Genomic DNA, 15000 nt, shown 5'->3' with positions numbered 1-15000 from the left:
GTAGTAGTAGTTAATAGAGTTGATACTATTTCCATTTTTATTGCTATTATTCAATTTATTCAACCATCATTATAGAACATTATCCCACCTTGTAAAACGAGTTTTTTCTTTTCTTTTTTACTCGATTATTTCTTATTTCACACCTCAAGATGTTTTACTTACTATAAAGCTGATTCAATTTCTAATCCCATAATGACCCATTGCCGATTGCACCAAACCCTAAAGATTTCTGTTGCAAGCTCCTTTACGCCTCTCTTTTGGGGGTTTATTCGTATACTTTTTGTTTCAGTTGAGACCGGGTCACTGAGGACTGTGTTATGTAAGATTTAACTTACTTCTTACCTCCTTCGTCTTTCCTTTTGTTCTTTCTCTCTTCGTTATCTTATTCTGTTTCTTTGTTGGAATTATGGTGTTATGTCATGTGTTTGGGGAAATGCCGCTTTACTGCAAAAATTACAAAATGTTATTTTAATTTTAGAGCAATCTCTCTCTCTCTCTCTCTCTCTCTCTCTCTCTCTCTCTCTCTACATAAAATATTTCAGGTGTATGTATACACGATCACCTACACACACACACACACACACACACACACACACACATATATATATATATATATATATATACATATATATATATATGTGTGTGTGTGTGTGTGCGTGAATTCTATGTTGAAAACTTGTTTTGGCCCAATATTTAAATGTATGAAAGACATACTTTGATGGCAAAAATTGATATATATATATATATATATATATATATGAAACAATGGTATGAATACAATTTTACTTCAATTTTGTTTAGACTGACATTAAGTGAAGATAAAAACATCGTTTCTAACCCCAGTAAACTCTGTCCAGGGAAACTGCCCTTGACCCTTCCATGATCTTTTGGCATCGAATTTTGTCGAATCTCAACGAAGAATCACTGGAAAATAAAAATTAGAGGGGTTTATAAATATTGAGGAACAAATAGATAGAGACAGAGAAGTTATATAAAAAATATGGATGAATGGTTGGAGATAGGTACAGATTTCAATGGAGGAAATTGAAAATATTTTTTTAAAATGTGGTCAATGTTTACACACAGCTCTTACCCTTTTTTATTCACGTCCCTTCTCTTCTATCCATTAGTTGGGAAATAGGTCTCGCGTACTTTCTCTTTTACCCTTCCTCTTTCTTTTCTTCTAAAGCCATGTGAAAAAAAACCGTATATCACTTTTTTATACTTTTCATCCTCCTCCTCTCTAAAGGTCTGGGGATAGGTCACCTCTACCAGCTCTCTCTCTCTTCCCCTTTTTTTCCTTAAGAATCAGATGATAATTCACTTCTATATTTTCTTTTTTTTTTCCTTCTTCTTCTTGGTTTATATAAGAATCAGATGAGAATTCATTTTCCTTTTTCTCCTTCTTCCTCTTGGTTTATATAGGAATCAGATGAGAATTCACTTCTTCATTTTCCTCTTTCTCATTCTCCCTTTTGGGTTATATAAGAATCAGATGAGAAATCTCTTTTTGCAGTTTCCTTCTCACTTTCATTACTCTTACTTCGTCTCTTTAAGAATTTTAGAATCTGGTGAGTAGTCAATTCTGTATTCTCCACTTCATTCTTCTTTACCTCACAAAAAGTCAGTAGAGAACTCTCCTTTAGGCTCCTTCTCACTCTCTCCCCCTCTCCCCTTTGCCTCCTTCTCCACCTTTTCAGGTGAAGGATCTCATCTGTAATCTCCTCAGCTTCCTGCCCTTTCTCTTCTTAACTAACTAGACTAGATATCTCTCTCATTCTTCTCCTCCATCTTTTAGTTCGTGCTTTGCACCGCTCCGTTTTTTGTCCTCATCTTTAAGAGTTAAATGAGAAGTCACAATGTATCTTAAGGCTCAGGTGAGAAGTTGTTCGTGGTGCTTCAAGGTCACCTGACAACAGCCCGACACCATAGATGCCCCCCTCCCCTCCGCAACACCTTTGGAGAGTATCCGATTGGAAGGCTGGCTTTAGCATTGTGGGAGGAAGCTGGGATTGGAAGATGAAAGGATAATGAAAAAAGTATAAGAGGGAAAAGGGCATAGTAATATTCGAGAGGAGAGAAGAAAAATTGGAGGGTTTTTAAAGAGATTTGCGTGAAGGAGGAAACACGGAAGGTACGGAAGAGAATGTAGAAGAAAAGGGAGATATGCCAAGAATAAATGTGAGAATATTCTAATAGTATTGTACATTACAAAATTGGGATAGCGCATCTGAAGGTGGTGGCAAGTTATTATTATTATTGATATTATAAATTGCGACTATTATTTCACATGAAGAAAAATGCTAATATGTGAAAGGGAATAAACGATGATGATGATATTATCAACTTTATGGGAAGTGTGGAAATAAAGAAAAAAGGAGACGGGAGAGCTACTAAGATGAAGAAATGGAAATTACTAAGAAAAAGAATAAAGCATGATCAGGATGCAATACGAAAAATAGGAAGGATAAAGAAATGAAATGTTTAGATCTTCGAAAGAAATGAAGGAAAATAAAAAAAAATGTTAAGGAAAAGTATGGAAAAGTCACAATGACAGAAAATATAGGCGTAAATAAAGAAGGGAATCGAATGAATATATGGAAGAGACATAGCCGAAACCTTCAAGAGAGATTAGTTCACCCAACTTTCAACTGTGCTACACAAGGCACTAGAAGAGTTGGAAGACCCAGGAATACGTGGCTGAGAACTATGAAGCGTGAAGTAGATGGTGACTGGAGAAGTATTGATTTAAAAGCTCAAGATAGCCATTACTTGGGAAATCTATCTGAGGCCCTTTGTGTCAATAGGCGTAGGAAGAGATGATGTGAAAGATGTGGTAGAGAGAAGATAAGAAGAGCTATGGTTGAGAAATTACACAACAATTAGTGGGGAGGAAATAGATAAAATAGGAAAAAAATAGCCATTACGAAGAAAAGCGATAAGTGGGGTTGGGGGACTTTATAATGAAAGACATCAGGAGGACAACGGGAAGTAGGGCATGTTTGGTTGATTCGTACCCACTGCCTCAACTCTTATTTGTATTTCCGTGTTCTTAAGAATTCAATTACGCACTCAACTTCCATAACTCTCTCTCTCTCTCTCTCTCTCTCTCTCTCTCTCTCTCTCTCTCTCTCTCTCTCTCTCTCTCTCTCTCTCTCTCTCTCATGTGGACTTTGTTTCTTGAAGGCCATTTTAGTTCCGGCCGTGACGGATTTTCTTGGACCTTTAAAATATTTATGGGTTTTGCATGATACAGAAATTACATCATAATATAATTCTGTCCCTGCAAGCACGATGCATACACACACATATACGGTATATATATATATATATATATATATATATATATATATATATATATATATATATATATATATATATATATATACTTTTATTGATAGACAGATAGATAGATATATAGATAATGCATTAGTGGCAATTAAGCATCGTAGACAGTATCGAACAAACTTCCAGTTATGTTTCGTGATAAAAAGAAAACTGTATTTACCTTTTTACATCTAAATATTTAGTATCGACACGTGTTTCGAATAACCTTTAGCGTGAATTATCGGCGGCACTACATTAGTTAAACGATGGAATTAATCTTTAATATATCCTAAAGGCTTTTTGCGGAGAAGATTTAGATTTCAAAGATATTTTGAGACTTACAAATTAATTAAAGAGTCTAGTCCTGAGAGATGTCTTCAATTTTTAGACGACACTAAGACATATATATATATATATATATATATATATATATATATATATATATATATATATATATATATATATATATATATATATATATGTATGTATATCCTGTCACGCTGAGCAGCATTGCCTAACATGTGATTACTTTGTCTCTACCTGTCCCTCGGGTAGGGGGAAAGGATTGAATCTTTGTTTGTGCGTGTTTATCTATCTAGATATTTAGCCATCTTTTTGACAGGTCACGTAGACTAATGTATATATGTATGTGTGTATGTTTTTCTGTGTGTACATTTTATACATATCCGTTGACTTAAAATAGAATTCACATAATCAAGCATTGGATCCTACATTCCGTACCCGAGTGACAGGGAAGGATAACGTAATGTCAACATCGTTTTTCTTTCGAAGTTTGTGAAGACCATATTTACCCAGAACAGGGAATATTACTTCCTGCTTCGGCAGGCCATTGCACAACGTCAAACGAAAATAAAAAAAAAAAAAATATTTGGTGTACGTGTCCCCTTGGTCTTTTTGAAATTTAATTTGTCTATTTACACCTTTTTTGTATTTTTATCCATTGTTTCTTTTATACATACTTTTTTGCCTTTTGGCCTTCATGTTGATCAAGTGCCCTGGTATCAGTCCACTAAGGTATTTTACTGTTTCCTCGAAGCATAGAGTTTATCAGAGTTTAACATTCTGTTTTTATCAGGGGTAGGGACATTGTAAATGTTTTAAGTATAATAACATAGTTATCTAAATGAAAATTATTTTTATTGACATCTCTTCTTATATCTAGATAGAAGTTTTATTCCAGCTTTGACCAAGTTCTGGAATGATCTGACTAACCAGGCATTTGAGTCGGTGGAACTTTAAAAGTTCAAACTTGCAGCGAATGTTTTTATGGTGAACAGGCTGACAGAAGTCTCTTTTTATAGTTTACATCTAAAAGATCTATTTCAGTGCTGTTACTGTTCTTAATATATTTTATATTAATTGTTCATTACTTCTCTTGCAGTTAATTATATCTTTGTTTTCTTTCCTCGCTAGGCTATTTTGCCCTGCTGGAGCCCTTGGGCTTATAAAATTCTGCTTTTCCAACTAGGGTTATAAGTTAGCTATTAGCTATTATTGATAATAATTATTATTATCATCTTACCATTTTTTTTTATTTCATCGTTATTTTCGTCTTGTGTCTACTGTATATGGTTAATAGACCCTTGTGTTGCTGCTGAGATTTATGCTTTTGGTGTTTTCCTTCCTTTTCTTGATAACTTTAGCCATAATTATTGTTTTACTTGTTTTCTATATCTAATATAGCAGTACATTTATTGGACTTCCCCATCTGAAAATTTTTTATATCACGAAATCACAAACGTATATACAGCAGGTGCTTACTTCTATAAAGTCATATAAGCATATATCTATGCATGCTCACAATACTAGTGAAAAGGAAGTTTGCATATAACTGAAGGGCAAGTTAGACCACCGAAGGTTAGACGGACGAGGCTTAAGGCGAAGAAAGTTTATTAAACGATGGTGATGATCGAGGAGCCTCAGAAATATTTGTTGATTGGCTATGCTTTTGTGGAGACGACAAGTATTATGGTCTTTAGCCCTTCGCATCGTTCATTTCAGGAATTGTGAACTTTGTCTTCCTTTTTGTTCATTTAACCTCTTCAGCAATGCCATTTTGATTTCGTGTCACCTATCTAAGAATTGGGTTTTTCATAGACATAGAAGTTCGGGAAAATATTTTGATATAATATTTTGTTATTACCAAATGAATCGAAATTACGAGATAGCATTGAAATTTATTAATGAACATAGTACTTACATTGTCAAGAAACTTGCTAAAAAAGAAATTTTACGATAAAATCCTGACTTTGACATGAAAATTTTTGGAAACTTCTAATCACGGTATATAATTAAATGCGTAAATAACTGCAGTCTCTACATGGACATGACAATTTGGCCGAAGGATTATTGTTATTTGCACCTTGGCAAAAATCGCTTTGTCATAGGATTTTGGTCATTTCCTTTGAGAATTGTTAAGGATGGAATGTGCAAGATTTTTTTTTTTTCTTTTTCATCGGTGCAGAGTATTGTTGAAATGTTGACTCGTAGGTGTGCATGTCAACGTATTCATTTTAGCCACTGTTACTCTAATATTCTAAAACATTGTATGATCATTTTTTATGCATAATGTTTTATCTGTGTTTTTTAGGTATTCAACTATCTATGTTATAAATTTTTTCAGTTTTTTTTTTCATTAGAAAATATATTTTTTTTACAGATATGTACGAATATTGACATAATTTTTACATACGTATAAACTTCCCCTTTTTATTATTATTATTATTATTATTATTATTATTATTATTATTATTATTATTATTATTATTATTACCTAAGCTGCAACTCTATTTGGAAAACCTGGATACTATAAGTATACCTTATATATACATTGACAATTTAATAAATTATCTTTTTCTTTCAGGTTCTCATCATCTTGCGAAGTACCGATCCAATTCGTCTTAGATAAAAATTGTCCCGAGCGACACCCTCTATCCCCAAAATCTCGTCAAACCCAATCGTCACCTCGACATAAAAAAGGGGTCACCTCAGACCACAATGTTGTAACACACACAAAAGAGACATTAACGTAATCGAAACTTATCGTTGAACATTCAAGCCACTTACCCGCTTGGAATATAAACTAGAGCAGAGATGGGTGGCACTTTTGGAATGTGGGCGCGACAGATTCTTCTAGCTGTTTTGGGGGTGTGGGCGCTCGCATCGGCCAAGCTGGTTTACGTCGAGGAGAATCTGCCTCTGCCGGTATGTTGCTCTTTTATTTGGTGTTTGTTCGGTATGTTTTTTTTTTTTTTTTTTTACTTCTCCTTTTTCCTTTGGACTATGTTTTTCTTCTGCAGCGTATGTTATAAATGAATAATTTATATACTTCATATGGATATATTTTATTTCATGTCACTTGTTATTTCAAGATCATAGTTAATAATAATAGTAATTATAATAATAATAATAATAATTATTATTATTATTATTACTACTACTACTACTACTACTACTACTACTACTACTACTACAAGCTAGTCTATAACCCTGGTTGGAAAACCAAGATGCTATAAGTCCAAGGGCTCCAACAGGGAAAAACATTATAAAGTTAAGAAATTATTTGTAATGAATACTAATATTCAATTGATATATTTCTAAATCAGGCATTGATGCGTGCTTCAAGAAACATGAACCTCCTTGTTTTAAGCTATATATTTACTCAATATTGTATTTCTAAATAATTTAAAAATGGACCTAAGACATTGTGGGACTATTTGAGACTTATTAATTATATGAATTTTTGATTAATAGAACGAGAGACTTCTAAGTACACGTTTTACAGTATTGTATGTGATATCAATTGCAAGCAAATTCGGACAACTGCGCCCATAAAATTCACACTGGATATTTTCATAGATTTTATCCGAGCTATTTTTACTAAGTTAATGACCCTCTGGTTATTTACTATTGAATAACTATGATTAACATCATTAAATCTTTAGGTATCCTGTGATGTAAGTTAAACTATGATTTAGATTATATTTAGAAATATTTTTTGAACAGCTGTAATTTTTAGATGATTCTATGATCGCCAATTATACTAGCGCTATTTTAGTTCTGATTTTGTATAGGTGTATTATATAGAAATAGACGTAGTGGCCTTAATGTTATTATTTTTTGTAAGTCTTTATGTTTTATTCATTAAAATTTTAAATGTCTTCCAAGGCGATGGGTAAGAAGTCAAGTTCATGTCAGGAAATGATAAAGAGGCAATAGATTACAATTCTTATTATTATTATTATTATTAGTAGTAGTAGTAGTAGTAGTAGTAGTAGTAGTAGTAGTAGTAGTAGTAGTAGTAGTATTTATTATTTTTATTTATTATTATTTTTATTATTATTTATTATCTATTATTATTGTTTTTTATTATTATTATTATTATTTACTATTATTATTATTTGTTATTATTGTTTATTATTATTATTATTTATGATTATTATTGATTATTATTTTTATTATTATTTTTATTATTATTATTATTATTATTTTTTTTTTTTTTTTATTATTAAAGGGATGGAGATTTACCAGCTCTATGAGTTAATTTTGAGTCCTTACAGGGTTGTCCCGAATAAATTCGAGAAATAAAGTATATATATTTTGAATTTTATTGATAGAAAAGTAAATAAATAGAACCTATGATAAATAAATATTTAAATTTAATCTATTAAGCCTGTCTCTTAAAAGCAAAAAAAAAATACTCAGAATCAGATAAAAGGTCAGATACCGTTTCCTGACCAAAGCATAAACTTCTGTTTTGAAAACAGTCCATTCATAAAAATCATGACTTATATGTTGTATAATTTAAACGGTGAAGAGATCATAAAGAATAGAGTCCTTGTTTATCTGACTTTAAGGGTTCTGGCATAAGGATTCTCACTGGCCCTCTACTTCTTGTCGCGAGTTTCATTAGCTTTCAAGTTTCAGTAACTTTCAAGTTTCAATAACATTTAGTTGAAAAGGAGGGCATGTATAGACCCATGGTGCAATTGGGGAAGAGAAGAATTCTCCTTTTCCTGAATATCCCCTTTCCATAAGATTTAAAAAACAATTGAACGGGAAAGGAGCATCAAAGAATAAAAACGGCCAATTGTTTTCTTGCTGAGATTTTGTCAGGGAGGTGAAATATGTCATTATGGATTCTGAAGTCTAATTCGAATATCTAATTTTACGTAAATATCTTTATTTTCTTTAAAAAAAATTAATTTTTTTATGAAAATAACTTGTTTTACTTTTGGAAATTTGTGTATTCCCTCTTTAGCAACTGGTAAAAATATTTCTCTTATTAACACTTCCAATATTTTTATTTTTGTTTTATTCCGCAAAAAATTAATTGTTATTAATATTCTTTTATTTTCTTTCATTAAGAATCTGTGGTTTCCCCTCAGTGAATTTCCCTTACCCACTTCTATAAAAATTCTCTCATGGTCAGTTATTTATCCTATTTTTTCTTGGTAAAACCCTTCCAATTACTCCTAAAAAGTTTATTATCTTTATATAGTTCTCATTAAAATCAGTGTACAGTCTATAATTGAAAAGATAATATATAACATAAAATTTAATATTTTCTTTGTTGAAATTTTTCTTTATTTCTCTTATGTCATTTAATTGTCGGCGCAAATATTTCTTATTTTAATGTTTGAGGAAATTTTTATTATTTCTTTTCATGGCGTATTTTGTTATTTTATAATTTCTTTAATAACATCTGTATATCTAAAAGCAGAAGTCTTGCGTTAAACGAAATTGTTATGTTATTTTAACAAAATTTACCCATTTTATTTGCTACCTATATCTTTTCTTTCTTTCCCAACATTTCTTATGTATTCAAATAATTATTGATAATTATTCTTTTCTTTAATAACAACGAAACTTATTTTCAGTTATGTTCTTTGTTAAGAAAAAATTTATTCTACTAAAAAAAAACCTTTATTCCCAGGGGAAAAAAAATTTACTCCACCACGAAATTATCTTATTATTATGCAATAGCAATACCTTGTTTTTCCCTTTCCTTGTGCCCAGGGCGTAGAATCTCCCCCGGGATCACCATGGCCACTCCCGAAATCGATGAATCCTTCCCTGGATCAGGTGACGATAAACCCGGCCCATTTCGAAATCCTAGCGAACCTTACTGGGTGTGACATCATGGATGCGGCCGTCCACAGGTAATTTTTTGTCGTTTTATTATTATTATTATTATTATTATTATTATTATTATTATTATTTGCTAAGCTACAACCCTAGTTGGATAAGCAGGATGCTATACGCCCTGGGGCCCCAAAAGGGAAAATAGCCCAGTGAGGAAGGAAACAAGGAAATATAAAATATTTTAAGAACAGAATCAAACATTGAAAAAAATATTTCCTATATAAACTATAAAAACTTTTAACAAAACAAGAGGAAGAGAAATTAGATAGAATAGCGTGCCCGAGTGTACCCTCAAGCAAGAGAACTCTAACCCAAAACAGTGGAAGACCTAGGTACAGAGGCTATGGCACTACCCAAGACTAGAGAACAATGGTTTGATTTTGGAGTTTCCTTCTCCTAGAAGAGCTGTTTGCCATAGCTAAAGAGTCTCTTCTACTCTCATCAAGCGGAAAGTGGCCACTGAACTATTAAGGTTTTGTAGTTAACCCCTTGGATGTTAATTACTGAGCTGTCGATTCTTAGGCTTCATTTGGACCTATTACCGTTCACCAAGACTTCTAGGGTCTCATGCAAGGTTTGGTAATTGTCGGGTTTCTTATAGTGCAACCTTTTCTTATCAGTGCTTTGAAACCACGAGTTTGTGAATTCTCGTATTTCTATGCCATGTGTTCAATATCTTGAAACAATTAGTAAAGCCTGTTATTATACTTAATACAATTTGTAGAGCCAAATCTTATATCTTGCAACGATTCGTAGAGCTTAGCTATTTTTATAACTTAAAACAATTTGTAGAGCCTAACTATTTTTATATCTTAAAACAATTCGTAGAGCCTAACTATATTTATAACTTAAAACAATTCATAGATCCTAACTATTTTCATATCTTAAAACGATTTGTAGAGCCTAGCTATATTTATATCTTAAAGCAATACGTAGAGCTTAGCTATTTTTATATCTTAAAACAATTCGTAAAAGCTTAGCTATTTTTATATCTTAAAACAATTCGTAAAAGCTTAGCTATTTTTATATCTTAAAACAATTCGTAAAAGCTTAGCTATTTTTATATCTTAAAACAATTCGTAAAAGCTTAGCTATTTTTATATCTTAAAACAATTCGTAAAAGCTTAGCTATTTTTATATCTTAAAACAATTCGTGAAGCTTAGCTATTTTTATATCTTAAAACAATTCGTGAAGCTTAGCTATTTTTATATCTTAAAACAATTCGTAAAGCTTAGCTATTTTTATATCTTAAAACAATTCGTAAAGCTTAGCTATTTTTATATCTTAAAACAATTCGTAAAGCTTAGCTATTTTTATATCTTAAAACAATTCGTAAAGCTTAGCTATTTTTATATCTTAAAACAATTCGTGAAGCTTAGCTATTTTTATATCTTAAAACAATTCGTGAAGCTTAGCTATTTTTATATCTTAAAACAATTCGTAAAGCTTAGCTATTTTTATATCTTAAAACAATTCGTAAAGCTTAGCTATTTTTATATCTTAAAACAATTCGTAGAGCTTAGCTATTTTTATATCTTAAAACAATTCGTAAAGCTTAGCTATTTTTATATCTTAAAACAGTTCGTAGAGCTTAGCTATTTTTATATCTTAAAACAATTCGTAAAGCTTAGCTATTTTTATATCTTAAAACAATTCGTAAAGCTTAGCTATTTTTATATCTTAAAACAATTCGTAAAGCTTAGCTATTTTTATATCTTAAAACAATTCGTAAAGCTTAGCTATTTTTATATCTTAAAACAATTCGTAAAGCCTAGCTATTTTTATATCTTAAAACAATTTGTAGAGCCTACTATTTTTATATCTTAAAACAGTTCGTAGAGCTTAGCTATTTTTATATCTTAAAACAATTCGTAAAGCTTGGCTATTTTTATATCTTAAAATAATTCGTAAAGCTTAGCTATTTTTATATCTTAAAAGAATTCGTAAAGCTTAGCTATTTTTATATCTTAAAATAATTCGTAAAGCTTAGCTATTTTTATATCCTAAAACAGTTCTTAGAGCTTAGCTATTTTTATATCTTAAAACAATTTGTAGAGCCTAACTATTTTTATATCTTAAAACAATTCGTAGAGCTTAGCTATTTTTATATCTTAAAACAATTCGTAAAGCTTAGCTATTTTTATATCTTAAAACAATTCGTAAAGCTTAGCTATTTTTATATCTTAAAACAATTCGTAAAGCCTAGCTATTTTTATATCTTAAAACAATTTGTAGAGCCTACTATTTTTATATCTTAAAACAGTTCGTAGAGCTTAGCTATTTTTATATCTTAAAACAATTCGTAAAGCTTGGCTATTTTTATATCTTAAAATAATTCGTAAAGCTTAGCTATTTTTATATCTTAAAAGAATTCGTAAAGCTTAGCTATTTTTATATCTTAAAATAATTCGTAAAGCTTAGCTATTTTTATATCCTAAAACAGTTCTTAGAGCTTAGCTATTTTTATATCTTAAAACAATTTGTAGAGCCTAACTATTTTTATATCTTAAAACAATTCGTAGAGCTTAGCTATTTTTATATCTTAAAACAATTCGTAAAGCTTAGCTATTTTTATATCTTAAAACAATTCGTAAAGCTTAGCTATTTTTATATCTTAAAACAATTCGTAAAGCCTAGCTATTTTTATATCTTAAAACAATTTGTAGAGCCTACTATTTTTATATCTTAAAACAGTTCGTAGAGCTTAGCTATTTTTATATCTTAAAACAATTCGTAAAGCTTGGCTATTTTTATATCTTAAAATAATTCGTAAAGCTTAGCTATTTTTATATCTTAAAACAATTCGTAGAGCTTAGCTATTTTTATATCTTAAAACAATTCGTAAAGCTTAGCTATTTTTATATCTTAAAACAATTCGTAAAGCCTAGCTATTTTTATATCTTAAAACAATTTGTATAGCCTACTATTTTTATATCTTAAAACAGTTCGTAGAGCTTAGCTATTTTTATATCTTAAAACAATTCGTAAAGCTTGGCTATTTTTATATCTTAAAATAATTCGTAAAGCTTAGCTATTTTTATATCTTAAAACAGTTCGTAGAGCTTAGCTATTTTTATATCTTAAAACAATTCGTAAAGCTTAGCTATTTTTATATCTTAAAACAATTCGTAAAGCCTAGCTATTTTTATATCTTAAAACAATTTGTAGAGCCTACTATTTTTATATCTTAAAACAGTTCGTAGAGCTTAGCTATTTTTATATCTTAAAACAATTCGTAAAGCTTGGCTATTTTTATATCTTAAAATAATTCGTAAAGCTTAGCTATTTTTATATCTTAAAAGAATTCGTAAAGCTTAGCTATTTTTATATCTTAAAATAATTCGTAAAGCTTAGCTATTTTTATATCCTAAAACAGTTCTTAGAGCTTAGCTATTTTTATATCTTAAAACAATTTGTAGAGCCTAACTATTTTTATATCTTAAAACAATTCTTAGATCCTAACTATTTTTATATCTTAAAACAATTGGTAGAGAATAACTATTTTGATAGCTTAAAACTATTCGTAGAGCCAAACTATATTTATAACTTAAAACAATTTGTAGAACCTAACTATTTTTATATCCTAAAACGATTCGTAAAGCCTAGCTTTAATTATATCGTAAAACTATTCGTAGACCATAAATATTTTTATATAGCTATTTTTATATCTCAGGACAATTCGTAGAGCCTAGCTTTAAACATATCTTAAAACAATTCGTAGAGCATAAATATTTTTATATCTTAAAATAATTCGTAGAGCCTAGCTATTCTTATACTTCAAAACAATTCGTAGAGCCTAGCTTTTTTGTATATCTTAAAACAATTTGTAGAGAATAACTATTTTTATATTTTTAAACAATTTGTAGAGCCTAGCTATTTTTATATCTTAAACCAATTAGTAGAGCCTAACTATTTTTATATCTTAAAACAATTAGTAGAGCCTAGCTAATTTTATATCTTAAAACAATTAGTAGAGCCTAACTATTTTTATATCTTAAAACAATTAGTAGAGCCTAACTATTTTTATATCTTAAAACAATTAGTAGAGCCTAACTATTTTTATATCTTAAAACAATTAGTAGAGCCTAGCTAATTTTTTTATCTTAAAACAATTCGTAGAGCCTAACTATTTTTATATCTTATAACAATTAGTAGAGCCTAGATAATTTTTTAACTTAAAACAATTCGTAGAGCCTAACTATTTTTATATCTTAAAACAATTAGTAGAGCCTAGATAATTTTTTATCTTAAAACAATTCGTAGAGCCTAACTATTTTTATATCTTAAAACAATTAGTAGAGCCTAACTATTTTTGTATCTTAAAACAATTAGTAGAGCCTAGCTAATTTTTTATCTTAAAACAATTCGTAGAGCCTAACTATTTTTATATCTTAAAACAATTAGTAGAGCCTAACTATTTTTATATCTTAAAACAATTAGTATAGCCTAGCTGATTTTTTATCTTAAAACAATTCGTAGAGCCTAACTATTTTTATATCTTATAACAATTAGTAGAGCCTAGCTAATTTTTTACCTTAAAACAATTCGTAGAGCCTAACTATTTTATATCTTAAAACAATTAGTAGAGCCTAGCTAATTTTTTATCTTAAAACAATTCGTAGAGCGTAACTATTTTTATATCTTAAAACAATTAGTAGAGCCTAGCTAATTTTTTACCTTAAAACAATTCGTAGAGCCTAACTATTTTTATATCTTAAAACAATTAGTAGAGCCTAGCTAATTTTTTTATCTCAAAACAATTCGTAGAGCCTAACTATTTTTATATCTTAAAACAATTAGTAGAGCCTAGCTAATTTTTTTATCTCAAAACAATTCGTAGAGCCTAACTATTTTTATATCTTAAAACAATTCGTAGTGCCTATTATTATAATTTGAAAATTTTTTAGAGCCTTTTATTATACTTAAAACAATTCCTAGAGCCTAACTACGTAAAATGTAAATATTACTATCATTGTCACTGTTTCACTGGTTCATTTTAAGAATCACTCCATTAGATGAATCGCTGAGAACTAATTAACTTTCCACAGGCTGTCTTAACGAAGGTCGGGTTTAACATTGGTGATATTGGATACTTTTGCAGTATTTTATGAATGCTTGTCAGTGTACTTGTGTTTTTCTGATTAAAGCATGATTATAAGGACAACTTTTATGAATGCATTCTGGTTTACAAATTTATATTACTATAATTAAACATGACATGTCATATCCGTAGAGTTATTATTATTATTATTATTATTATTATTATTATTATTATTATTATTATTATTATTGTTGTGTTGTTGTAGTTGTTATTTTTGTTGTTGTTGTTATTATTATTATTGTTGTTTTACTGGCATTCTGAAATTGCAGATATGGCTAATTTTTCAAAGAATGAAATCTAGATTATCAAATATGAAAATAAATTACTCATATATGAGAAGATTAATGAATTAAGACACCATTGCCATGTGTAAACAGAATCACATAATATTTATAGTTTGAAGATG

General features: G+C 29.6%; 1 protein-coding gene across 1 annotated transcript in view; it reads left to right on the top strand.

Annotated features, from left to right (window-relative positions):
* LOC137624383 (beta-hexosaminidase subunit beta-like) overlaps positions 1-15000 on the top strand; it is an 88304-nt gene that overhangs the window by 56061 nt on the left and 17243 nt on the right. Inside the window, exons 2-3 of the mRNA XM_068355105.1 lie at positions 6212-6552; positions 9367-9509. Of these exons, the coding sequence (XP_068211206.1) occupies positions 6442-6552; positions 9367-9509 (254 nt within the window). The 5' untranslated portion in view covers positions 6212-6441. The remainder of the gene's footprint in view (positions 1-6211; positions 6553-9366; positions 9510-15000) is intronic.

This window comes from Palaemon carinicauda, chromosome 31 (assembly GCF_036898095.1).
Source record: "Palaemon carinicauda isolate YSFRI2023 chromosome 31, ASM3689809v2, whole genome shotgun sequence".
NCBI lineage: Eukaryota > Metazoa > Arthropoda > Malacostraca > Decapoda > Palaemonidae > Palaemon > Palaemon carinicauda.
Note: the sequence above shows the minus strand (reverse complement) of the source record. Positions and strands in the feature narration are given on the sequence as shown.